Source organism: Manis javanica, chromosome 18, assembly GCF_040802235.1.
Source record: "Manis javanica isolate MJ-LG chromosome 18, MJ_LKY, whole genome shotgun sequence".
Classification (NCBI taxonomy): Eukaryota; Metazoa; Chordata; class Mammalia; order Pholidota; family Manidae; genus Manis; species Manis javanica.
The window spans coordinates 8197230-8222275 of NC_133173.1; the positions used below are offsets into that span (position 1 = coordinate 8197230).

At 44.4% G+C, this 25046-nt stretch overlaps 1 protein-coding gene across 3 annotated transcripts in view; it reads left to right on the forward strand.

The window, feature by feature from the left end:
* Window positions 1–16401: 16401 nt before the first annotated feature.
* SLCO3A1 (solute carrier organic anion transporter family member 3A1) overlaps window positions 16402–25046 on the forward strand; it is a 262731-nt gene continuing 254086 nt past the window's right edge. Inside the window, exon 1 of one of the 3 annotated variants that reach the window (XR_012127194.1) lies at window positions 16402–16774. Coding sequence is in view for 2 of the 3 variants with exons in the window: in XM_037000571.2 (XP_036856466.2) it covers window positions 16595–16774 (180 nt within the window). In the remaining variant the exon portion in view is untranslated. The remainder of the gene's footprint in view (window positions 16775–25046) is intronic. The other 2 variants (XM_037000571.2, XM_037000570.2) reach the window with 2 other exon arrangements.

The window sequence follows — 25046 nt, forward strand, 5'->3', positions numbered from 1 at the left end:
TTTTATTTTATCTGGACTCCAGGTTGTTCGTCATGATCCAGATAAATAAGTCTCCCCACCCTGTCTTCCCTGCTTCATGCCACTGTGATTATTTCATTCAGAGAAGAGCCACTGGTATTTGATAAAGAGAAGTGATAGCAGATTATTGATCGTCCAGAATTAATAAGCATCTACTAGATGCTTGGAGCTATTCTGTGTATGAGACATACCTTGTTCCCAACGTGTCTTTCATTGGAACTGTTTGTTGGGTGTGTATTTTTATCTTCTTCCTCTTTTTCTTTTCCTCTACTCTTCTACTCCCCTTTATTTTAAGGTTTATATAATTGGATATAAGATTTAAGGATTAGATCGAATCATTGTATTTGGCCTGAAAAAAAAGAAAGGAAGCCTCTAATAGTTCGATCCTTGACTCTGACTGTTAATTTCAGGCTCTGTGGAACAGAGCTGCCGTCCTACCGCAAACATCACAAATAAGGCTAACACTCGGTTGTTGTAGTTCGGAAGCATTTGCAGAGAAAAGAGTGAAGTGGCTGACACCCATGAAATTCCAAACGAGTTGATTAAGCCTAAATCTGTGCTGTTCACCTGGGAAAAACTGTCGGCTTATGCAAAGAAAGAAACCTTTCATTTCAAAACTAAACTTTGGAGTTTGAAAATATAAGCGGAAGAGTTGTGGCCGGGTACACAAGGACTGTTCAGACCTGGAGCCCTCCTGGGAATTGCAAAGGGAAATGATAGCAGGTGAGTACTCACGTCTGCGCACACAGGCTCTGGGAACCCAGGGCTGTGGATGACACAAAACCTACCACGAATATACTTTACCGGGTGACTGATTAGCTTCATTGCGGGAAAGTTTAAGGTGCAAGACCCTTGAAGGGGAAGTATTCCATCTTGCCTGCCTATGATCATGAGTCAAAGGCAGAAGTGCTTATTTCCTTTCTCCTCTGCCCTCCTCCAGCTGCCTGGAAATGGCTACACGGAGGCTGGGAGAGGGACTCAGAAGGTGAGCCACAGGCCCTGTAAAGCCCTGGCATTCCTGCATTGCTGCACAATAGAATCACCTGCAAACAGGTTTGTAGATAAGTATAGTAACATTTTTTGTAACCACTGTATTTGTGTACGCTTTGTTTGATGTGTTTGAAATGCTCAAAAAGAACATTAATTAAAATAGGGAGTGAAAATTTGTCCTTTGAGAAAAATTACACATCGGGGATTTTTTTTTATCAGTCTTTCAAAGTTGGATTCCTTTGTAGTTGGGGAGCAAAAGCCAGATGAGAATGAGTCGAGGAGTAAATAGAACAGGGTTGGGAGTAGTTCAGGCAAAAGAGGCATTTGCCTTGGAAGCAAAATGCAAGGGGGGGTGGTGGCAAAAAATGGCGTGATCAAAATTAGTAATATTTAAAGGCAATATTTTAAAACAAGTCAAAATTAATGCAAAACAGCCTATGATGAGCAAAATAACAATATATTTCTCATACTGACAGGGTGGAAATTAAGAGATTGCAGACAGTAGCTGCACACACTGGGTTTTGCTGACGTTGTCTGTGTGCGAGGAAGGGGAGAGGTTTGCCAGGAGGGCACCTGAAGTCTAGGGAGGGATTTCTGCTCCAGGCCCACTTTTCTTTTTCCTCGGCTTCTTCCTCTTACCAGGGCAGCACTGGTGCGTAGAATGGCGAGAGAAACTCTACACCTTGTTAACTGAAATGCATTCTGGGGACCTGAAGTGTGGGCACCTCCTGGGAGGCTGCTAGAAATGCAGATTCTCAGGCCCTGCCTGAGAAGCACTGCTTATACCTCTGGCTCAAACTTGCTGTGCATTAGAGACACTTCAAGATCTTCAAAAAAAAAAAAAAAATGGTAATAGCTGGTTTCCACCCCACTCCCTGCAAATTCTGATTTAATGGGTTATCCACCCCTTCCCCAGTAGGGTCTGGGTATCAGAAGTTTTTAAAGTTTAAACTTTTCTTACTCAGGTCAAAAAATAAAATAAGTATCAATTCAGACACCAAGGCTATACAGGATCTGATTGACCAGTTGTTTCTTGGTTATGGCCTAAACCCAGGTTATTTTTCCTCAAGGCTTTTCAAAACCAAGGCTTAGATGTCAGGCTGAACCTTTCTTTTTAAGATCATCTTCTCTTTTTACATTAATTAAGAAAAAATTTAGGTCTGTGTTTTTCTGGTGGACTTTAGTTTTTAGTAGCCTGGAATTTCCCCACCAAATGTTGAAATCTTTGTGGGACAGCATGACACAGGCCATTGTCCTGTCACTATGATGACCTGGTCATTGTGATAACAGGTCTATCAACATTATTTAAATGCATGGATGCTCTATTGGTGTCTCAGAATTCATGGAACCATCTAGAAGTGTCATCTTCCACGAGAGGTAGCATCAAGGTTGTACAGTGAGCACTCCTTTTTAAGATGTCTGGCTTATTCATCATCTTGGGACACATTTTGAACCTCCTTTCTTCCAAGTTACTGCCTATGAGTACTGGTGCCAGTTAAGTCCCTCCCATTCTTGGCTCTGTATATTTTACAGGGCAATTTGGCTAACTTACAGTTCCCTGTATTTCTGCTTCTCTACTTACGCAGAGAGGCATTAGTTTTATCTGTATTTTAAAATCAAACAGAGTTAATAGAAGAAATAAAATGCTAATTTACATTAACCTCCTCTCAACAAAATTAATAAAAAGAAAAATCAAAGAGATCTCTTTATAGCCAAACGTCTGTGTTCATCCTAATTACTGTTAGTATACTTTATAGGAATTTTTTTTCTTTGTATCATTATGAAATTCTGACCTTTCACAAACTCATCATATTTCAACTGACAAGATTAGTATACCCTTTTTGATGTTCAAATTACAGTTTGGCTGGTGGGAGACCTCCAGATTAGCTCTTTTGTCCCTACAGAACTGTCCTTTGCATGGGCAGTGAACAAAGTACTATTGTTGTATTCTGGCAGGAAAAATACATGCATTAAAATGTCATGAGCTCACATTGATTTTTTTCTAATATTATTAACGTGATTAAATCACCATACTTGACTCGTCTTTTTGGTTTTTTTGACCTCTAAGACTTTTTAATATGTTGATGCAACAAATGACCTCAGCCTGAACCTTGTTTCTTTCCTAGTTCTAGCCGTGGTATCGGTTTTCACGCTTGTCTTCACATCACCCCGACATTCCAGGACTCTGAGCCATTGGTCTCTACGCCACCATCTTTTGTGGCCATTATTACACTGATTTCCAATCTCATCCCAGATGACTTCTCGGCCCCTGGGAAATGTACCTAAGTATTTCTTGCCCCTGAGGAGTACTTGCACTGGATGGTGGCATACTGATTTTCTGCTGTACCAAGAAAGGGTTGCCTTCACTCATTTCAAAGACTCTTGTCTGTTTGGGATTCAGCGTTGGAGGACTCAGTATTTCCCTTTGTCTGTATTTCTTCTACCACCAGTTCTATATCTGTCCCTACAATGTTTAGTCATTGACTTCCAACACATTTGAATACAGGAGTGCAAAGGAGGAAAGATGTGGCCCCTAGATAGTCCCCTCAATGACAGCACTGAAAGGACAGCACCTTTTCCTGTCAAGCCTGGTTAATATAGTTCCTTCTAGAAATCCTGTTTTCCTGACGTGTTTTGTAAGTATCCTCCTTGACTGGTAACTCCAGACTTACTGATCCCTCCATTCAAGGGGACTGGAACTCCACAAGGGTTTCCTCTGGTTTGGTTTTGACAGCAGCCTGACTTTCACAAGTTAGTGCAGAGTACATGAGAAATGTTGGTTTGCTGGAAGCTTCCCATGAAATGATGCAAGCTGGGTCCAGAAATCAGATGGAGTGTGTATATATTTTTTAATATTAAAAAATTTTAAAAATGTATAACCCCAATGCATATTTAATTTTTAAGTGATATTTCAGAAATATATATGAATGTAAATATCTGCCATTTCTAAGCCAGGCTCTGTGTTAGGTTCTTGACACTGCATATCTCTGCCAATACCTGTAACAATGTGCTAGGATGCTAGGAATTGTTATTCCTGTTATAAAGATGGATAAATTGAGGCTTAGAAAGGTTAAGTAGGTTATCCACTTCATAAACTAGTGGTGGTAAGTTGTGAATTAAATACAGGCAGTCTGACTCCAGAAGCCATGGCCCTAAATATGTGTATGTACGTGTGTGTGTGTGTGTGTGTGTATACATATAACAAAAACTGGATCATACCACACATACAATTTGGAATCCTCCGTTTTCCCACTTACTAGTTTATTAAGAGCATTTTCCCCTTCTTCCAATGTTTTATAAAAGATCATTTTTAAATGGCCGAAAACTATTTCTGAAAATGTAATTTTGTCAGTTTTCTATTAATGAACATATACATTCTTAGCAGTTTTCAGTATCATAAATAATTACTCAGTAACCAGTAAACAATAAACAATAAACAGTAAAGCATTGTACTTATATTCTTGCTTGTGTCCTGATTATTTTTTTAGGATAGATTCATTGGAGGAGAATTACTGGGCCAATGCAGGTGAATAATTTGACTGTGTGGACTGATATTCCAAGTCAGTTTCCACAGTTTCATAAATTCATACCTCTGCCAGCAATTTATTAGGGAGCCTTTCCATCAAAGTTTCACCAGCACAGAAAATTTTCTTTAAAAAGGTGTTTTGCTATGTTACTGGGTGAATAAAATACACCTTGAATTTGTTTTATTATTTGTTTGATTAGTTTAAGTGTGAATATTATTGCACGTTGATTGGATTTTGTATGTCATTAAATATTCTGCGTAGGTCTTCTATTTATGTTTCTTTTGGAATACCAGAGTTTCACTGATTGATTTATAAGAGTGTTTCATGTTCTGATAATAATATCCTTCTGCCCTATTGCTAAACTACTTTGCCTCATTTGTGATTTATTCTTGTGAGTATGTTTTTTGGTGTAGAAGAGGTCTTACTGTGTAGTGGTTCAATCTGTCTAGCTTTTCCTTCAGAATTACTTCCACAGACTTTATGCTTGGAATGTCCTCCCCTCTGCAGAGTTCTGATAACCATTCTCTTATGTATTTGCTTATGTGCAGTTCTTTCTTTAATCCATCTGATTTTATTGTTTTGTTTTGGGGCTGTTGCATGGTGAGGCTAAAATTTGAGTCAATCAATGTTTCAACCATCTGAAGAATGACCTCTTCCTTTCCAGTTTTTTTGTTGTGCTTACTTTATTAATCTGGGATATATACTGGAGTCTGTTTCAGAGCTGATTGCTCTATCAATCTGTCTGCCAGTTCTTGAGCTGGTACCACACTGCTTCGTTCAGTATGGCTTGCAGTATATTTTAATACCCAGTAGGACATATCTCCTTAACCTAACAGCACTGGTTTTCCTATTTCAGTACATTCTTAATTCGTTTTTACTTGTTATCCATCTGTATGAACTTGAGCATCATTGTGTCCTATAAGAAAGATGATATTGGCTTATCTTTTGGGTTTTATTGTGTCAGTGAGATATTTAACATGGCATTGCAAAGTCATAATAATATTTACTGCTATTTTGTTCTCTTTGTCAGTTTTTTATCAGTGTTATGCTGACTTCATAAAATGAATCTTTATCTTTTCAGCTTTTGTTTTGGTATTGGAAAAATCATATAACATGGAATTATCTGTATTTATAAAAGTCTGAAAGTTATCTCTAGTAAAGTTTTCAGACAATGAGACATCTTTCAAGGTATTATCATAGGGCCAGGGAGAATTTACTATGAAAATATTTCATTCAGTTTTCCAAATTTCTTAACACAATTTTTAAATAATAGTTTCTTATTTGTTAAAATTCTTTTTTTATTTTTATATTTCTTTTCTACTTTAAAATTTTGTTTTCTCTCTTTACTTTCCCTGCTTTCTCTTACTTTCCTATCTTCTCAGATGTAAGTAAATTTTCCATGTATTTCAATAGACAGTTTTGATTTTGTGTATCAGCTTTGCAGTTTTCTATTTTTAATGATTTGTTCATTTTTATGGCTTACCTTGAGAAAAATTTTTTCTTGTTTTCCTCAGTCGTATCTTAAATACCTTTTAATTATATATGACACAAATCCTTTAAAATGTATATGTATTTTGTCTACTTGCTTTTTCTAAGGATAACCACTCCACAAAAGGCTCACATGAAATAATTGTGTTTCTGCACATTTCTTCTTCTACATCTTTGCTTTATGTATTTATATACATGTGTGTGCAATATATATTTTTTCATACCCTTTATATCTTCATTGAAGACTGCACATTTCTTTTTTTTTTTTTTTTAGGCAGAAAAAATTTTTATTTACTCATTTATATGCATTTTACATAACAATATATAAGAAAAAGTTAAATACTTTACAAGCTATAATTTTCTGAATGAATTTTTTTTTTTTTTTTTTTGAGAGGGCATCTCTCATATTTATTGATCAAATGGTTGTTAACAACAATAAAATTCAGTATAGGGGGGTCAATGCTCAATGTACAATCATTAATCCATCTCAAGCCTAATTCTCGTCAGAAGACTGCACATTTCTATGCACACTGACTCACTTAATATTTTTTGGTTTTGTATCCAATATTATATGAATTTAATATTAATACCTTCTTTTTCCCTTTCTTTATACTTTCTTGGTAAATCCTATTCATTCATTTATTTTTAATCTTTTTATATCCCTTTGTTTTGGATATGTTTCTTGTGAGCAGGCCACAGATGGATTTTCTTAGCCCAATCTGGAAGTCTTAGTATTTTAATATAGGAGATTAAATCATTTAAATTTATTACTCTACTGCCCAACCTTTTGTCCTGGGTAATTATTTGGGATGTCTGGAGCTTTTGCTCAGGCACCTTTCAGGGGAACTGAGTCTGAATATTGACATGAGAAATAGCTACAGGCATGAAAGCAAGAAAAACTCACACTCGGTCATGGGCAGGTCTGTGTTGCCAAGAAAGGAACATCCTAAACGCTGTCTGTGGAATTGATCAGATGTCTAGAACAGGATCTAAGTCATAGAATTTTAAAAGTTCAGACACAATTGAGAAGTGAGTTCAGAAAGCAGAGCCAGGAAAGATTCCCTGAAGAAGAGCAGATAAGAAGGCTCAAGCATTTTCAAGTTTTTACTGTAAGTGATAACAAAAAAGTTAACAGTGACAACAGTTTACAACAACTTATTTATTGATTCATACTCAGGACAGGCACTGAACTAAGTTTGTTAGATAAGGATTTCCTTTAATCCCCACAACTGCCCTGTGAAGTATATATTATTTCACTTTCATAGATAAGAAAAGAAAGGCTTTGAGTAGCTAAGTAAATTTTCCAGACCAAAGTTAGTAAGTGCCAGAACCACACCCCAAAAAACAGATTTCCTTGACTCAAAAACAGATTTTGACCATTGTGTTATATTTTCTTCGCAGTATTAAATTTTTTCTTGGTTTTTATTTTCTACATTTTTGTCATGCATATATTCTCTTTTGAATTCTTCTACTGAGGGTTTTCAAAAGCACACTTGAGTGCATAGATTCTCTAATTATCAAATTCATGAGTAATAGAACAAATTGGTTCCTTCTCTGTAAGGTGAGGACTTAAGTACCTTTTGATCCCCACATACCCTTCTTTCCCCCATTCTTTGCCAACATCATTTGGAATCATGGACCAGTTTTATTTTTAGTTATTCTACTTCGTGAAACAACAGCACAATGACACCATCTGTACTGATACTCTATTTACAACTATTTTTTCTTTACTTCATTCTGTATATTTAGCTGGGACTGTCACAATGTTTTTGAACCTACTTTTGCTGTTGTTGAGGTTTTTTGTCTTTAATTAATGTGTTGTTCCATTTGAATGTATCTTTACGTAAATTTTTCAAGAGAACTGCATGGGTGGTATCTTTTTTTTGAGGCCTTGATTAGAATATCTAAGAATGTCTTTTTTGTTTTCTCTGCAAATTAACAACATTTCAGCTTGAGTCATAAGCATTCTCAGTACCATTTAGAATTTGCTCCATTATCATCTGGCATCCAGTCTTGGGATGCATTTTTGACTCAGTCTGGGTTCTTTTGATGAAAAGTAGCTTTAATGTTTTGTCTGGATATTTGTAGGATGTTTTAAAAATTCTTTAATTTAATAAAAAAAATTGCCTAGATTATATCTACCTGTATATCTTTCTTCATTAATTTTGACTGGAAATGGTACAGTATTTTAAATTGTACATTCAAATTTGTTTCCAGCTTAAAAAGTTCTCTTTTATTCATTTTCCTCAATATTGCAACAATATCATTTGTTCTGGTTATATCTTTTTCTGCAGGCTGAGGGGTCCTTCTTATCCATACAGTAAGTCTTTATTTTTGATCTGCCAAATCACCCATCATTTTTATCTTTGTTTCTTTTCTCTACTTTGACAGAAAACATCTCTAGCTTGTTTTTTATATCATTTGTTTGGTTTTCTGCAATTTCAATTCTGATCTTAACTGCCTCAAAATCAGATCTCTGTTCTACAATTTTATTTTTAGCTTCATTTGAATCCAATTCTTATTTGTCAGCTTCCTTTTCAAATTGTTGGAATTTCAAGCATCACCCTTTCATCTTATGTTTTATTTCTTATTTCAGAAAGGACATACTATCTAGTATTTACTATTTCTTTTTTTAAAACAAGCATGCTTTTTCTCTGCCTCATTGGTCTGGGGAGTCCTTGTTTTATGTTACCGAATATTTTTTATGGACTCAGTGTGTCCTTCCTTCACCTCCTAACACACACACTTACTCATTCCTTCTTGAACAGGGAGCTCTCTATCCAAGTTGGCACTCTGATCTGCCAGAATCTTCCTCTTAAATATTAAATTGGAAAGCAAGTTATGATCCATCATTTCCAGCCTAATTTCCAGTGTCCAGCAAGTAATGTGCATTGTTAGACGGTGAAAGGAATTTCTCCTGCTTCTTTGACTAATCTTTTGTAAATGGGAGGTGAATTCATTATTGAATCACTTGAAACACTCAGTAGTCTTTCTGCGGCCTGAAGCAGTGCAGGAAAAACTGTAAGTCCAAGAATGCAGTGCTCCCAATGTATAGGGCAGACTGTATTTTCCGAAGGTGGCCACTGTGATATATATCCTATCCCACAGGTTCTTCTGAGAATGTGGCATTGACCTTCCTTCACCTAGAGGTGATGTGTATGTTCTCTCCCCTGAGTCTAGATGGAGTTTTGTAGCTGCCTCCACCAACAGAATGCAGCTGAAATGACACTGTATGACTCAAGGCTGGCTCATCAAAGTCACATGGCTTCCTCTCTAAAACATGTTCACTGTGGGCCTTGAGTGAACATGTATGAAATCTGGCTTCCCTGAGGTTGCCGTGCTGGAAAGATTATGAAGGAAGATCACAGAGATGCCAAGGAGACTAAGCTATTCCGGTCTTCCTAGCCCCGGAGCTGGGTATGCAATGAGTGAGGCTTCAGATGGGTCCAGCACCCAGCCTTCCACCTGCCCTAGCTGACTGCACGGTCCAGCTCTGTCCCTGCCAAGCCCTGCCCAGACTGCACATTCTTGAGCAAAATAAATATCATTGTTCAAACCACTAAGTTTTGGGGTGGCTCGTTACACAGCATTAGACAATCAAAACCAGGTTTCTCCCCACTCCCCTCCACATTACCACTTCCTATATTAATCAGTATGCATTCTAGGTACTCTGCAAGCACCCACCCCTTTTGCCTAGGCCCACTGTGCTTTCTTGGGATTTACAACTGCATGCATCGTTTTAGCAAGACAAGAGTTCTGGGCTGAGCATCCTCAGGCAGCCAGGAGGCGACTGCCAGGATTTCTCACCAGGGAATCAGCCCGGGTCGCTGGTGCAGAGCCTTCCGTCCTATCTCCACAAGGTGGAAGGAAGCAGCCTTCCTTGGCCATCCTATTTGCGCTGTGTTTGGGGTGATTGCCCTAAGAAAGTGGTCAATTCAGTTTTAGGATCCTGGGGTTTCAGCCCCATCAAGTCCTGGCAGTCCGTTTTGGTGTTCATGGGTGCCTTTAATTTTGAGGTTCGGAGGTGTGGCCAAAACGACGACCAGCCACAACCCAGAAGAGCAGGTGGACCCCTCTCTCGGTTCCTTGGCGCTGTCTTAGAGCCCATGGGCTTCCTGTCCGTGGGACTCCGCACTGAGATGATTCCAGGAGACTGAAAATAGCCAGTGTCTCCTGGAGAGCTGATTGTTCACCCCAATTCTCTCTTCTAAAGCCCCAAACAAGGAAAAGGGAATAAGTATAAATACTAAGATGATGCTTAAAATCGCCTGACTCCAGGCTATCTGTCATAGTATTGGCTGGTTCTGTTCTTGTCAAATCATAACGTACATCCGAATCACTTGGGGGATCTTGTTAAAAATTTAAGTTGTGACTCAGAGCATCTGGGCTGAGGTCTGACAAGCTCCCAGGTGACAGCTGTGCGGCTGGCCCGGGAAGTCCCCTCTGCTCTCTTCCTGAAGGCCGTCTAGGAAGACCTTCCCACTTCCTGCCTGGTCAGGGGTGGTTTTCCAGCTATTGTCACTCACCTGTCTCTTTCCTCTTTTCCTTCCAGTGCTCATGGGCACCTCCTGCCATTCTGACCCATCTCACAGCTTTTGTGGGGCTCAGGTGAGAAAGGGTGACTTCTTCCTGGCCCCTCACTCATGTGCTCTGTTCATGAGTTACTGGCCACTCCAGGCCTGGCTCTTCCAGGGGGCAGAATATAGAGATGAAAGGTGCTGATCAGGAGCTAGGCAGGGAGAGGCACAGCGGGTGCCTCCACAATGGGATGAAGGCCAAGGGCAGAAGTTGGCATGGGGGATAGGAGGCAGTGGGTGGGCTGGAAAGGCAGTGGTGAGAATGTACTCTTTAAAGGCTACCTGGAGGAGGTGACACTTCAGCTGGGTCTCAACATAGTAGGAGGTGTGAACCAGCCGAAAAAAGGGGGTGGGGGGAAGGCAGGGCATCCCACACAGAGAGAATAGCAGGTGGGAGAGTCTGGAGAAGGAGAAAGCAGGGTGAGGAACTCCAATTAGTTAATTATGGCCAGAGGGCTGAGGTAGTGTAGTATCCCCCTGGGCATCCATAACAACATAGCACCGACTGGGTGGCTTAAACAACAGACCATTATTTTTGCACAGTTCAGAAGCTGGAAGTCTAAGATCAAGGTGTCAGCAGGTTGGTTTCTTCTGAGGCTACCCTCCTTGCCTTGAAGAGGCCACCTGGTCCCTGTGTCCTTACTGCGTCTCTGTCTGTGCGTGTGTGTGCGCCCTATTTCTTTCTCTTAGAAAGACACCAGTCCTGGTGGGTTAGAGCCCACCCATACGACCTCATTTTACCTTCCCTGCCTCTTTAAAGGTCCTATTTCCAAACACAGTCGTGTTTGAGGTACCGGAGTTAGGACTTCAACACATGAGTTTGGAAGTAGGGACACAAATCAGCCCATAACCAGGCAGTCTGCGGTCGGACAGTCTTCATGTTCTCCTTGTCCCTCCTTAACCCTCCTTACTGGCTTGTCCATAGGGGAGGAGAGTGTCCGAATTTGCTGGCAGGGCTTTAGAATAAGAATGCTGAGGCATGGGGAGAACCCTAACCTGAGCACAGGTGCTCCCCACGTGAGCACAGGTTTCACCACCTGAGAGTATATGCCTTCTCCATCATTCATACTTGTGATTTAGAATGCAGTGACATTCCACACCTGGCAGATTCTCAAATTGTTTGCGCTGCCCGGGATCCCTTCTTTCTCTTCCGTCAGCCAGAGGGTTGACCTGGTGCATGGCACTGTGCCCACCTGGGGTGCCCAGGTCTGCAGTCCACCGCCCCTCAGGAGGGCAGGCAGCTGCAGGCACTTTCTGCTGGACTTGGAACCCAGGAACCTCATGACACGCTCTTAACCCCTAGGTCTCATCCATTTTTGCTAGAGATGCTGTTGGGCCTTCAGAATATTTTCAGTGCTGGCTCATCTCATTTGCCCAAAGTTACTATCAGCACCTATCCTTAAGACATAAAGGTGTGTGTGCATTTTTCAGAGACTGGGCAGCAGAGCTGGGAAGAGCAAAAGCATTGTGTCAGTGAAGGGCTGCAAGAAGCAGGTATCAACAGTCGCCACTGAGATGGAACAGTGTCCCTGGAGGGAATTCCTGGAAGGGACTTTCTATAAGCCTTGACACCTGCTGGGGCCTTTCCTGTCCTAATCAGAAGAGCTAAGCTTTTTGGCAGGAGGCCTGTTAGACACTGAGCAGAACAAATGATCCTTTATTTTTAAAGTAAAACACTCTCTCTACTCATCAGAAGCTAACAGTCTATTTGGATAAACACAGTCTGTTTACATACGTATCAGTCAAAGGCAGTGTATTTGATGAGCTTCCCAAATACACTAACACTGGCTGATGTTTATTACTTTTATTCATTTTTCTTTATCTCAAAACTAGTTTTCCATAAATATAAGACATTTTTAAGCCCCATCTTTTTTTCATATATGTTCTCCAAATTTCCGTGAAGGCACTTTCTTTTTTCTTTCCTCTATTCTTCCACCTGCATTTTGGATTCACCATTTTTTAAGTTGCATCTGATGTTCATCCTTTTCACTTCTTTGCTGAGCTTTAGGATATATTCAAATTAAGAGACATAAATTAGAAGTAGAACTAAGAATATAGGAAGTAGCAAACACAGGCTAATGGCAGAAAGGCATATGTATCTGGCTAATTGAAAAGTGGGGGTGGTGAAATAAAAACTCTGAGGAGCAGAAAATAAGCTTAAACTCAGCCCAAATATAAGTTTCAAGCCAAAGAAGTTGGCCTAGCCCCAATTCTATCCTTGGTTGGACACAATATATGATTTGTGTGTTTTCAGAAAAAGAAAAAAATCCATCCAGAAGGTGAGAATCTAAGCATCTATTTTCCATCCCACTGACCATCAGAAATCATTCTTTGCATTTATTTTTCAACTTTGTATTTGCCTGTGAACAAAATTGAAGCTGGCAAGAGATGGTTCATGTGAATTACTTGAACACCAGTTGCTCATTGTGTTGAATTACATTGAGGCTGCTCGCTGTGAAATCTTGGACAGCCCAGTAACAGTGGAAGTTATTGTCATTTTTTTCTCTGTTCATGAAATTAACCCACTTCTCTCCTACACAAATAAATTGATGGTCCTTTCCAAAACGGGGGAGAAAAGCTCTCCAAACCCTCATCGCTCAGTATTTACATGAAGTTTATTAATATTTAGGAATCAAAAGGCCAGTTTATCTTCCCATGTGACCCAATCTTCTTTATTAGATTAATAATCTAGATTATTAGATAGCTTCCCTAGATTAGATTTCCAGATTATGTAGCTTCTTGATGTTTGGCACACCTCTAGTAGCCAACAAAGTAAGAAGTTATAGAAACACAGCAATATTGTCCTCTAAGCTAGAAAAGTCACCTATACCAGAAAAGGAGTTGAGAGGCCAAAATGATCATAAAGGGTCCTACAGTCACTCATACTGCTTACCATTCGCAGGTTCACCATCCACTAGAGAGAGAGATGAATGAAAAAGGCTTCATCTACAGCATTTCTTCAAGGCAACCTTTAAGGCAGCCTTAAATTCTGCTTGTCTTGCTCAGTGCATGATGGTCAATGGTCCATTTCTGAGGCTGTTTGGACGGGTCACTGCAGATCACGGGAGGGCTAAGTCCCCTCTGAATCTCTGCCTCCCCCTCCTGGGTGTTCCCAGCAATTTGGGGTGGAAAATGCGTGTTTTAATTCCTGCTATTTGCTAGCTGTGGGTTCCAAAAAGTCATGGCTGCTCTGTCTCATGAATGAAACGGGACCAATGAGACCAGCTCTCCCTGTTTTGGGATTCGAGTGAGATACCAGGTACTTAGGTACTTAATCTGCAGTCCCGTGCTATACCAATACGAGGAGTTTCCCTGCCCTTTGTCCGCAAGGGAGAGAAGCCAGGCAGAAGCACCTGCTGCTCATAAACCCACGTCATCTTCCCTGGCCCCGGTAAATAACAGGCAAGGAGGGAAGGGAAGTGAGCGTGTCAAATTCCTTCCCCCTCACTGGTGGGAGGACGGCACCTGATTTCCTTCAGGCTGACTTTGATTACCCTTCAGTCTTCAGGCACAGGATTATTTTCACGCCTGCTTACTGCAGTTTTAGGAAGAATCTACAACCCTCATCTAGAATCCTCTCTGGCAGCAAAAATGTTTGATTTCTCTAAAGACAGCCAATGGTCAAATGCTGAAAAATAAATGGTCAGAGCAAAAAAGTCTGTGCCCCTCTGGGACTGGGCGTGAGGCAATGTGGTTAGAGCAGAGAGCTGGACTTGGGTTCAACTCCTGTTCCTTTTCAGCTGGGTGGCACTAGGCTAGTCACTACACATCTCAGAATCTCCATTTATAGAAACAATGTTTGAGTCCCACCCTCCCCAAGAGACAGACCCTGGGTGATTCACAAGACATTATCTAGTGAGTCATTAAGAACCTGGGCTGTGATAGCAGAAACCTTGGTTTCAAAGGCTGGTCCTGCCATTTACTGGATATGAGACATTGCTAAGTTTAGTTAACCTATCTGGGCATCTGTTTCCTTATCTGCAAAACAGGACTAATAATAGTATCTGGATTCAAGGATGGTTGTGAGGGTAAAATTGTAAACGCAGGTGAAGCATTTAGAACGGTGCTTGGCCAGAGTAAGCACACACTAAACATTAGCCCTTGTGATTACAAAGTATGTAAATAAGCCTTGAAGACTCTAATGCATTCTAAATGCCATTTCAGTTGCAGTCCGATCACTGTTCACAGGAAAAAAGAGTATCTAGCTCAGCTCTGCAGCTCAGTCCTGGAGTCAGGGAAGGGAGATGGTTCATCAAGGGTCTTCCCTCTCGGGAGGAGGCAGTTGCTTCCAGAATGCAGGAGTGATGGAGAGGGCGGAGGGGATGAGAGGGAAGACTCTGTAGGCAAGTTGGCTCTGAGTGCGGACAGGGCTGCTGCAAGGTCTGACTCTTGGGGAATCATGTAGCCAATGATGAAGAATTGCTGACAACAGAAAAAGACCTCTATGTGTGTGTGTGGGGGGGGGGGAGTGGGAATTTGCGACAGGAGGCAGCCTAGGGTAGGGACACCAAACCTAGGTGAGATCATGTCTAGAACCACAGAAGGATGAAGCCGTTTGTATTTAAATGGTGTGGCTGCACAGCACCCCACCAGAACACCATGCGTTCTCACTCAAACTCTTTGGGAGTAAAAATTACGGAAGTGATAAGTGCTACTCAGTTTCCACTTGAAGTCTGCAGCGAGTACACAGTAGCCCAGGGGAGTGGATCACCTTCTTTGATGATCGTTAGGGAAAGGCTTTCCAAATAAGGTTGAGCCCCGCGAAGGCCCCGGGGCTGGGGGCAGGATGCTGGGTGCTCCCTGATACTAGTCCAGACCTTCCCAGTTTCCTCAGAGCTTCCGAAAGCCTGCCTGAGGACTCGCAGATCCTCATCGGTAGTGTCTGATGGCTCAAACTCCTGGTAATGGTTATAAAGAGCAGCTGCCACGGACCCGGGCAACAGACGAAGGCCAGGAAGGTGGCCGGGGGTGCAAAGCTCGGGGAGGGGTGGGGATCAAGGCAAACCTGTGGCTGATCGCTTCCCCAACCCCGACCCCCTCAGCCGGCTCCAGCCTTGGCGGCTACATCATTCCTGAGGATGGGCTCCAGGAAGATGGAGGGCTGGACAAGGCCCTCTGCTGGGGTCGCTGCGACCGTGCAGCCGCCCGGAGACCGTGGTTAGGCACGACTGATACTCTGCGCAGCCCCCGACGGGTTAATCGAACTTCCCTCCTGCGGCGCCTCAGTTCCTTCCTTTGGGTCTGGGGCCCCATCGGCACGCCAGTGGCCAGGGGCACAGGAGCGGAGGCCGGCGACTGCAGAAGCCTCGACCCGCTCTGACCTCTGGCACCGTCCCAAGCCCCAGGGCGCAACATCTGTCCTCAGACACGGCTGGGCGGAGGGGAGAGGGCGCGCCCACCCCTTCCTGGGCGCTGGGTCTTCTCCCTCTTCTGGAAAGAGCCCCGCAGCTCGGCCCCGGGGGCGCTCCGCACCCCACCTCTGCGCGCCGGCCCCCTGCTGCAGTACCACCCAGTGTCCGCCGCGGCGCCCCCTGCCCCGCAGCGCCACCTAGGGGCCGGGCACCGCCTTCCTCCCTCTGGGGCGCCCCCCTCCCTCACTCCGCGGGCGCCCCAGGCCCGAGGGCGCAACGGCGCGGCGAGGCGGCCGGGCCCGGGCCCGGGCCGCGGGTGGAGGCGAGGAGGGCGTGGGCAGACGCGGCGGGCGGGCGCGGGGAAGCGGCGAGGGCGGAGGAGCCCTTGTGATTGGCACAGCCCGAGCCGGAGGAGGCGGCCAGGGGAGGGCGGCGGGGGGAGGAGGGGGCGCGCGCGGCGGCGGCGGCGGCGAGGAGCCGAGCCTTCCACCTCTCCGGCCCCGGCAGGACGGGGGCGGCCGCCGCGGACCCGGGGCGCGGACAGCACGCAGCCTTGCCGCGCACACCCCCGCCCGGCAGCGGCCCCGACTCCCGGGCCGAGCGGGAAGGCGGCGGCGGCGGCGGCGGCGGCGGCGGGGGAAGGATGCAGGGGAAGAAGCCGGGCGGCTCGTCGGGCGGCGGCCGGAGCGGCGAGCTGCAGGGGGACGAGGCGCAGCGGAACAAGAAGAAGAAAAAGAAGGTGTCCTGCTTCTCCAACATCAAGATCTTTCTGGTGTCCGAGTGCGCCCTGATGCTGGCGCAGGGCACGGTGGGCGCCTACCTGGTGAGTCCCGGAGCCAACTGCGCCGCGGGGCCCCTTCCCCAGCCCGGCGCCCGGACGGCCGCTGGCGCGAGGATGGGGGGCCGCTCGGCGCCGGGGGCAGGCGGGCATGACCTCGGCCCGGCGCGGAGGCTGGCGCCTGGTGCAGAGGCGGCCGCCGGGGGAGCTGCCGGCCCGGGGAGCTGAGCGGGCGCGACCGCGGATGCCGACAGCGGCTGGCGCGGCCGCGGGGTCTGGGGGAGCACCCCGGGCGCAGAGGCGGCGGGCAGGTGGGCGTGAAGCCGCGCCTCTCTTCCCTTGGGAGTGCAGCCGGAGGGTGAGTTCCGGAGCCCCTTTAAAGAGGAAGGCATCGCGGGTTTCAGGTGACCTGCACATGGGAAGAGAATCCAGCTAGCATCCTGCGCCCTCTACTCTCCGTTCCATCCGCTTGGAGAACAAATTCATTATGCATCATTTTCTCTGGGCGCTTTCTCCAGGCGCTAGTTACGGGGAGGAGGAAATTTAACATCTTAGAGTGAACTGTGCCCCAGTGGCCGGGGCCTGCAGGGGAAACAGTCCCACTCCGAACCCAAAAGCCATCTTTCAGCGTCTGGGATAAAGTTACTGTACCTGGAGAGCAGCTGCGAGTTTGTGTAGATCCTGCTACCCATTCTTAGACCGTAATTCCCACCGTGGTCTCTCGCCCGCAAGGGGGTGGCATCATTTTGCACAATGTACATCTATTTAATTCGCTTTCTCAAAAGGGTTATTAATGCTCAAACGGCCCAGGGGTGCATAACATATCGGAGGAAACAGCTTGTAATGACTCAGCACTGTCGAAATACCTACTTTGCCGCCTTCTCCTGCCTCGCGCATGTGGTCCCAACTCGAGTTTCAGAGAGTGCACGTCCAGACCCAAGTACAGTCCTGCCTAAACGGGAAAAAAGTTTTCAGGGCGTAGAGTGTTAAATCATTGTTTGACTATTGATCTGAAACTAGAATCAAGTGTCATAGACTCTGTTAGTGAGCAACTTTGATGGAGATAGAATGAAACAAGATTTTTAGCTGTTGGGTAACCACATGCAGAGATAGAAGCATGTTCTTCCTGATGCATCTAGGGAACCAGTAATCCCTCATTCCTGTCCTTGGCGTATAGTTCATGAGGGCCAGACGCTGGGTGCCCTGTACCATTCATGAACAATCACCTAAGACTCAGGGCTTGCTGTCAAGCCTTGTTAAGGAACAAGTAGGCTTGGTCTCTGGTGTGGGGTAAAGACAGTCCTGTGCTTATAAGAGAGGGTTGTTCAAACTGAGCTCAGTTCCTGGGGTGACAGTTACAGCGTTTCTGAAAATCAAATGTGTTTCGGAGATGAAAGGGGTTTCAATCTCTGTCTTGGTGCAGCTACAACTTGTATGAATCCTGTAGCAAAAAGCACATTTTTTTTTTCTGTTTAGATTTTTGTTTCATAAAATGTACCTTTTGTCTGTGGTTGTAATACACAGTTGCAGACAGTACCTGTGGAGTTTGGAGGTAGGGGATAACTGCCTTGGGGGTCAGTTTATCAGATGTTCCTTGGAGGGAATTTGACACTTAAAATGTTAAAAGAGGTACATGTATTACTAAGATGCAAATGCACATTAGTAAGATGTATGTGGGTCTGTACTGTAGCATATGCAAAGTTTGCAATACCTTACCCAGGTTTGTGTTTAAAAGGGGGTCATTCGTATATCAACAGCTATCTCCAGTGCAACAGTTTGTTGGCCTCAAACCAGTTTTGTTCAAGAGAGTGCATGATTCAGGTGTAGCAAACACCATCAGAACTTTTCACACCATGAGTGATAAAGGCATGGGCTTAGTTTGAGCTTACAATAATCTAAGGATTTTAGAAAAAAAAAATGCAACGGGGTTTCAACCAGATGAGTAGGCCGAGTTCCTTAAGAAAGTTCAGAAGCAGAGGGCTAGTGGAGTTGTGGACCTATATAGAGGGAGGGCTGGTGCCAGGAGAGAGAGAAAGTCGATTTTAATCCCACAGTAGGTAAGTGGCAGGCAGAGGAGGAATTCAGTCCACTTGGTGGGGGCCTGCTGGCACTTGCAGCCTAGGCTGATGGAAAGCCTGGTTCAGAGGGGTAGGGTAACAGGAGTCAACAGGTGAGCAGCAGAAAGCAGATGGAGGCCCTGGAGAGGACAGGCCTAGGAAATTGAATTCATTTTGATTACTAGGAGTGGAGACATAAGATGCTCAGGTCTCTGCCTTGCCCGGCTGCCCTCGACTCTCCATTGCTGTCTGTCTCCTTGCCAGGGTTGACTGAATCAGCTTGCTGTGGGTTTTTGCTCTTCTGGACCACTTGGGAGTTTTCTCTTCATCTGTTATTTGGGATGTGGAATAAAAAGTTTCTTAGTCCTTCAGCTGTGGGAGACTTCTGTATGGATAACTGAGGAATGAAACATTATAGGATGTTTGGAAGAAAGGCAAATTTCTCCCTTTTAATTCACTGTGGCTTTCTTAGGAAACCAGAGAACGTGTGCTGATAGCTGACCACACATGCAGGGTCCATGTGCGAGGTGTGTGTTATATATGCTCTTTACGCTGGCAGCCAGCCTACCCCTCTGATGAAGCGTTTTCAGATACCTGATGAAGGGCAAACTGCACAACCCTGCCAAGAGGGCTTACTTGCAGAGAGAGAGGAGGGTGATTGCAAATTCTATGTCAGTGACATTATTTCCTCTTCGGTTCCAGCAGTCCACGCAGCTACCTTCTTATTTTGTCTTTGTAGATGCCATTTTTTTTTCCTGTTTGGAGGCTTCATTTCATTTCTCTCTCTTCTTTCTAAAAAGACAGATTGCCCAGTGTCTTCAGTGACACAGGCATCGATTTCCCAGTGTGGATCTGAAGCGGGAAGTTGCCTGTGATTTGAGAAGCAACTCTGAAAAAGCAGGACTTTGCGTGTGCACGCGTGTGTATCTGTGTATCTGTTTTTACTCAAGAACCTGCCTAGGGAGCAAACTCCAGGAAGACCTGTATAGGAGAAAGCCACCAACTGTGAAGGGGCCCAGCAACTTTTTGGTTGGGTGTTGGGGTCTCTCAGGGTTATGTAGAAGGACATTGACCCTGATGCCCAGACTTGGTGATAATATAGATAAGGTAATCCCGGTGCAACCAGAGCCAGCTGTGGATTCTGAAATCTGTTACGCTTTCAAATGTTTTAACTGGAAATCATGCTTCAGATAAGACAACAGTTGCAGGCATGTTCTCTGCTAGTCACTTAAACTGCCTGACTGGCTATGAGACATTTTTTTCAGCATAAAAAGAGAGACCCGTTCAATTTGATCATCATGATGTGCTGAATAGAGAACGCAGTGTAATTTTCCTCTGCTTGGGTCTTTGCTTCCGGTAGCTCCAGCCTGAACTGACCTACTTGCTAGGATGTAACATTTGCTTAAGTCTTGGGCTGTTTGGAGAAGGCGCAGGTCTAAGGGAACTGCATGGAGAAGTCACTCGTGTGCACACTCTGGTGTCTTGGGGAGACCTGCTGGGGTGTCTCAGGACATGCACGGAGGGTAGCCCTGGCTGTGGAGGTTCGTGTATGTTATCAGATCACTGAGGCCTGGAGTAGATAAGGATGTGTACAGGAAATTAAAACCTCTGACACCTCTGGGCAGTTAGCTTGGGGGAATGCATACAAATGCATTTCAATTTGCTCAGAAGGAAACTTTTTTTTTAAAAAGGCCAGTTTAGTCTCCTGGGTGGGGCACACAAGGAGTTCCCCTTGAACCAGGGGTGGGCATTTCCCTATTTAGTGTTATGCAAAAACCAAGTCTGAGGTTGAAGTGACAAAGAATGAGATGAGACAGATGACTGAGTATATTAAGGCTCCATCTTAATGATTTATAGTCATTTTTATGTTTTAGGCCTGAGAGCATTCAGTGGGCCTGCATTCAGTGGGTGAGGTGAAACTGCCGGATTTGATCATTTTTCTTTCTTTTTCTTCTAAAAAAGCATCATTTTGAAGAATTTTTTTTCTTTGCATAGCTCACCCAGAAACAGACAGCTGAGAGACATTTTAGAGTCCTTGTCAAATTAGTGTGATGACTAAGGCAACTTTATTTTACTTAATCAAATTATTTTACAGTTATTCCCAGTGACAAATTTGCTTCCATTTGCATAATTACTATATAGCCCCAGGTAGTAGGAAATAAAATTACCGCCCCCCCTTTTTTTTCTCCTTTACAGCTTGGTTGAGCATGTTTACCTAATAATTATTTACGGTAAAAAATTATTTCAGAAAAATTCCTTTTAACCAGCTTTGTGTACACACCTTAGTTACTGTGGGGGTTTTCTCTTCTGTGTTTAACTGAAATAGTTGTAAAGTGAGCAAGATCTTGTGTGAATTTTGTACCTCGCCCTCATTCAATTTTAGATAGTTATAAAGAGGGTGACCCCAGGCCCGTCTCTGTGGCTCTGCCGTGCAGATCAATTGCTCAGCATTTCAGCTCCTCCTGGCTGCCTGAAGGGCATTATTCTTTCTTAGGTTGGTTGTTCCCTGGTTGGCAAAGGCAGCCTGAACAAGCAGGTCTCTGAATTTCTCTTGCTCCTCTTGAAGTGATCTTTGAAGGATCCACTTATTCGAGGACTGGGCTCAATTAGCAGACTGGTCTGGGGATGAGTAATGTTATGGAGGAAAGAATAATGAGGATATATGCCTGCATTTCATGTAGATGGAGGCCCCGAGGAGTAAAGAAAGAAGTCTGTGAATGTTATTCGGTTATTGATTGGTCACAGGGATGGAGCAGAGGCTGGTGGTAGTTTCAGGGTCTGTGCCAGGCAGATGCTGTAGGATTGGCAAGAAGTCCTGCTTGAGCTGACCGTGGTCCTTGGAGTACAAGAGGGCTCCCTGAGGTGCCACGCAGGGAGCGTGAGGCCTGCCAGGTGACTGTGGGCAGGCAGGTGTGCAGAAGGTGCCCACCCCTTGCTGTGGTGAAGAATAAAACTCGGTACTAGCAGCGTTTGTAAAGCATTTTGCTTCTCAGTTCACCAGCACACTTAACTTGCACGGTTTTAACTTCAACACATCATTTAATAACCACGTTGCTCTGAAACAGAGTCAAAGTTCTTATTGTTGCTTTTAGTCACTTATAATTTATACGTAGTATAAGTGATTGTTTATAATAAGCACTCTTCCTGTATTCTGTATATTAATGCATGCATTGTATATTCACATTTATATGTGTTCTTGTATAGGGCTACATATAGCAAATATTGATGCTGTAATTTTTTGAAGCTGTTAAGAGACATTTCAATGGTGATTCTGATTGTATGGATTACATGTGGATTTAGAACTCCCCTGAAGACAAGTCACGTACATCTTATTCCCTCTCAGAAATGCCTTTGGGGACTTGCAGGCCAGAAAGATAGCATCCTTGCTTTTTTTTTTTTGATATCATTAATTACTTGAACAACATTATGGTTACTAGACTCCCCCTGTTATCAAGTCCCTCCCACATACCCCAATAGGGTCACTGTCCATCAGCGCAGTAAGATGCTATAGAATCATTACTTGTCTTCTCTATATAGACTGCCTTCCCCATGTCCCCACCCCCCCTACATTATGTGTGCTAATCATAATGCCCCGTTTTCCCCCTTCTCCTTCCCTTCTCACCCACCCTCCCCTGTCCCTTTCCCTTTGGTAACTGGTAGTTCTTTCTTGGGTTCTGTGTGTCTGCTGCTGTTTTGTTCCTTCAGTTTTTTTCTTTGTTGGTATACTCCACAGATGAGTGAAATCATTTGATACTTGTCTTTCTCCGCCTGGCTTATTTCACTGAGCATAATACCCTCTAGCTCCATCCATGTTGTTGCAAATGGTAGGATTTGTTTTCTTCTTATGGCTGAATTATATTTCATTGTGTATATGTACCACATCTTCTTTATCCATTCATCTACTGATGGACACTTAGGTTGCTTCCATTTCTTAGCTATTGTAAATAGTGCTGCCATAAACATAGGGGTGCATATGTCTTTTTCAAACTGGGCTGCCGCATTCTTAGGGTAAATTCCTAAGAGTGGAATTCTTGGGTCAAATGGTATTTCTATTTTGAGTTTTTTGAGGAACCTCCATACTGCTTTCCACAATGGTTGAACTAGTTTACATTCCCACCAGCAGCGTAGGAGAGTTCCCTTTTCTTCACATCCTCCCCAACATTTGTTGTTATTTGTCTTTTGGATGGTGGCCATCCTAACTGCACCCCTGCTTTTTTAAAACACAGTTTTACTTTCTTTTTCTATAGCTGTGACTTCAAAATAGATAATAAACAGGGAAAAAGTAGAATCACTGACTTTGGCTTAATAAGGTAAGTGAAGTGATATGGTTTGAGATGCTTGTAATTTTATGTAATCTAAGTGTTATATGTCAGGGTGAGAGGTAGTGTGCTGAATGGTTAAAATGCCAAGTTAAATGGTTAAAACTCCCAGGTGGAGAACAGCAGGCACCTGTGGCAGCTGTGGTTCACTGGAGGAGCATCAGAAGATTCAGGATCCATTCCTGTGTCCTCCCCTTACCAGCTCTGTGACTTTGAGCCAATTACTTAACCTCTCTGTGCCTTGGGTTTTCATTTTAAACCTATGGTTACATTAGTACCTGCCATCATAGTGTGGCAGTGGGGATGCACTGAGTCAGTACACATAAAGCACTTTGAATGGTATCTGGCAAATGGTACTTGACAAATACTAGCTCTTGGGAATGATGTGCTGGTAATGTGTCTGCTGCCAACATGGTTAAGTTGGTAGCCCCACCACAAGAAGTAGCTTCGGTAATGCTTTAATTTTGGTGTAGTGAACTATACCCTCAAATAGTTTCCTATTCTGCATGATTGTTTTGTCTGGAAGGTAAGTTTTTAAAAGTAAGAAGTACCAGTTGCTGATTCTGTTTTTTCCTTTATTGTAAATAACAGCAAACCATTTTATCTTAACTATAAATTTGTAAGTCATGTGGGAGAGGAACCCATTGTATTAATAGTTTTGTTGACTGTAGTCCATGGGTCCTTGGAGGTAGGACATGGAGCAGCACACGGATGGCAGGAAGGGACGTGTGCCCAGATGCCTCGCTTTGGGAGGCCCTTGGTGTCTGTGCTCTGGTCCGTGCCACAGGGTGGAGGAGACTGAGACGGTCTCCCAGGTCGTAAGCAGCCGAGGAGTAGTGGAAAGAGTGTTGGATTTGGAGTCTGAAGACTGGGTTTGAACCTGTCCCTGCTCTTACCAGCTTCTGGTGATTGGACTTACCTGAGCCTCAGTATCCTCATCTGAAGAATGGGGGTAATGGGAGGGCCTACCTTAGAGATGGCTGAGTGAGTTAGGTAACTGGATGCATGACAGAGTGCTTCCCAAAGAGTGCAGCATTTGGTAATTGCCTTAACAACAATGGCATAACCCTGCACACTGACTTGGCATGACTGAAGTCCCTCCCAGGGTCCTGAGGGTTTGGGGTGTTGTGGGGGCTTGGGCTCTGTTTCCTGAATTGCAGATCTGGGCCACTTCAAGGTAGCTGGGGAGGAAGGGATCGAGGGACATATGTTGTGGACATATGCTGCCCTCTGGGCAGCCTTGTCTGAGACATACAACCTTGCAGTTCAGCCCTGGTTGCCAGGAAGGGCGCAGGTCCTGTGCCTCCCCTGACCCCACTGCCGTCACCTCAGGCCTCTTGCAGTATTGAACAGGGCTCAGCAGGCACGTTGTGGGCGTGCTCCTGATCTGGATCCATTTTAGTTTCTCAGAAGCAGAGTGGACAAGCTCTTGACGTGGTCCGGTTTCTCATCCTGTGGATCGGTCCGGCTCGGCTTACGGCTCACAGTGATTGCTCAGGACACCCGCCCAGCACCGCTTTCCTTCTGTCTGTGGTTTAGGAGCAGCTGTCCTCCCCTGGTCAGGCCCTGTCTTTGGGATGGACAGGGAATGAGCTGGGCTCTTGTCCCTGAGCCAGGATACAGTGTTTATTTAGTGAGTTCTTAGATTCACATGCAAGGGCCATGGGCTTTGTAAGAAAGAATATCCCCTGTGAGGACCATTGCTCCCCAAACCCTGGCAGCTCTGGGTCGGCTTCACTGGGGAAGGCACCCTGTTGGCCTTCTACAGCACTGGCTGTCGTTCAGTGAGCTGTGGCGTGAGCCAGCATGGGGGGCTGTCAGGCTGGGCATTCTAGCTCCACACAGAGAGAGGAAATGTTCCACCAGATGCGGGCAGAATCGCGGCTTTTGGCTTTTCCAACTTCTTTATTTCAGTTCTCCTTTGTGGCTTTGAGCTGAGCC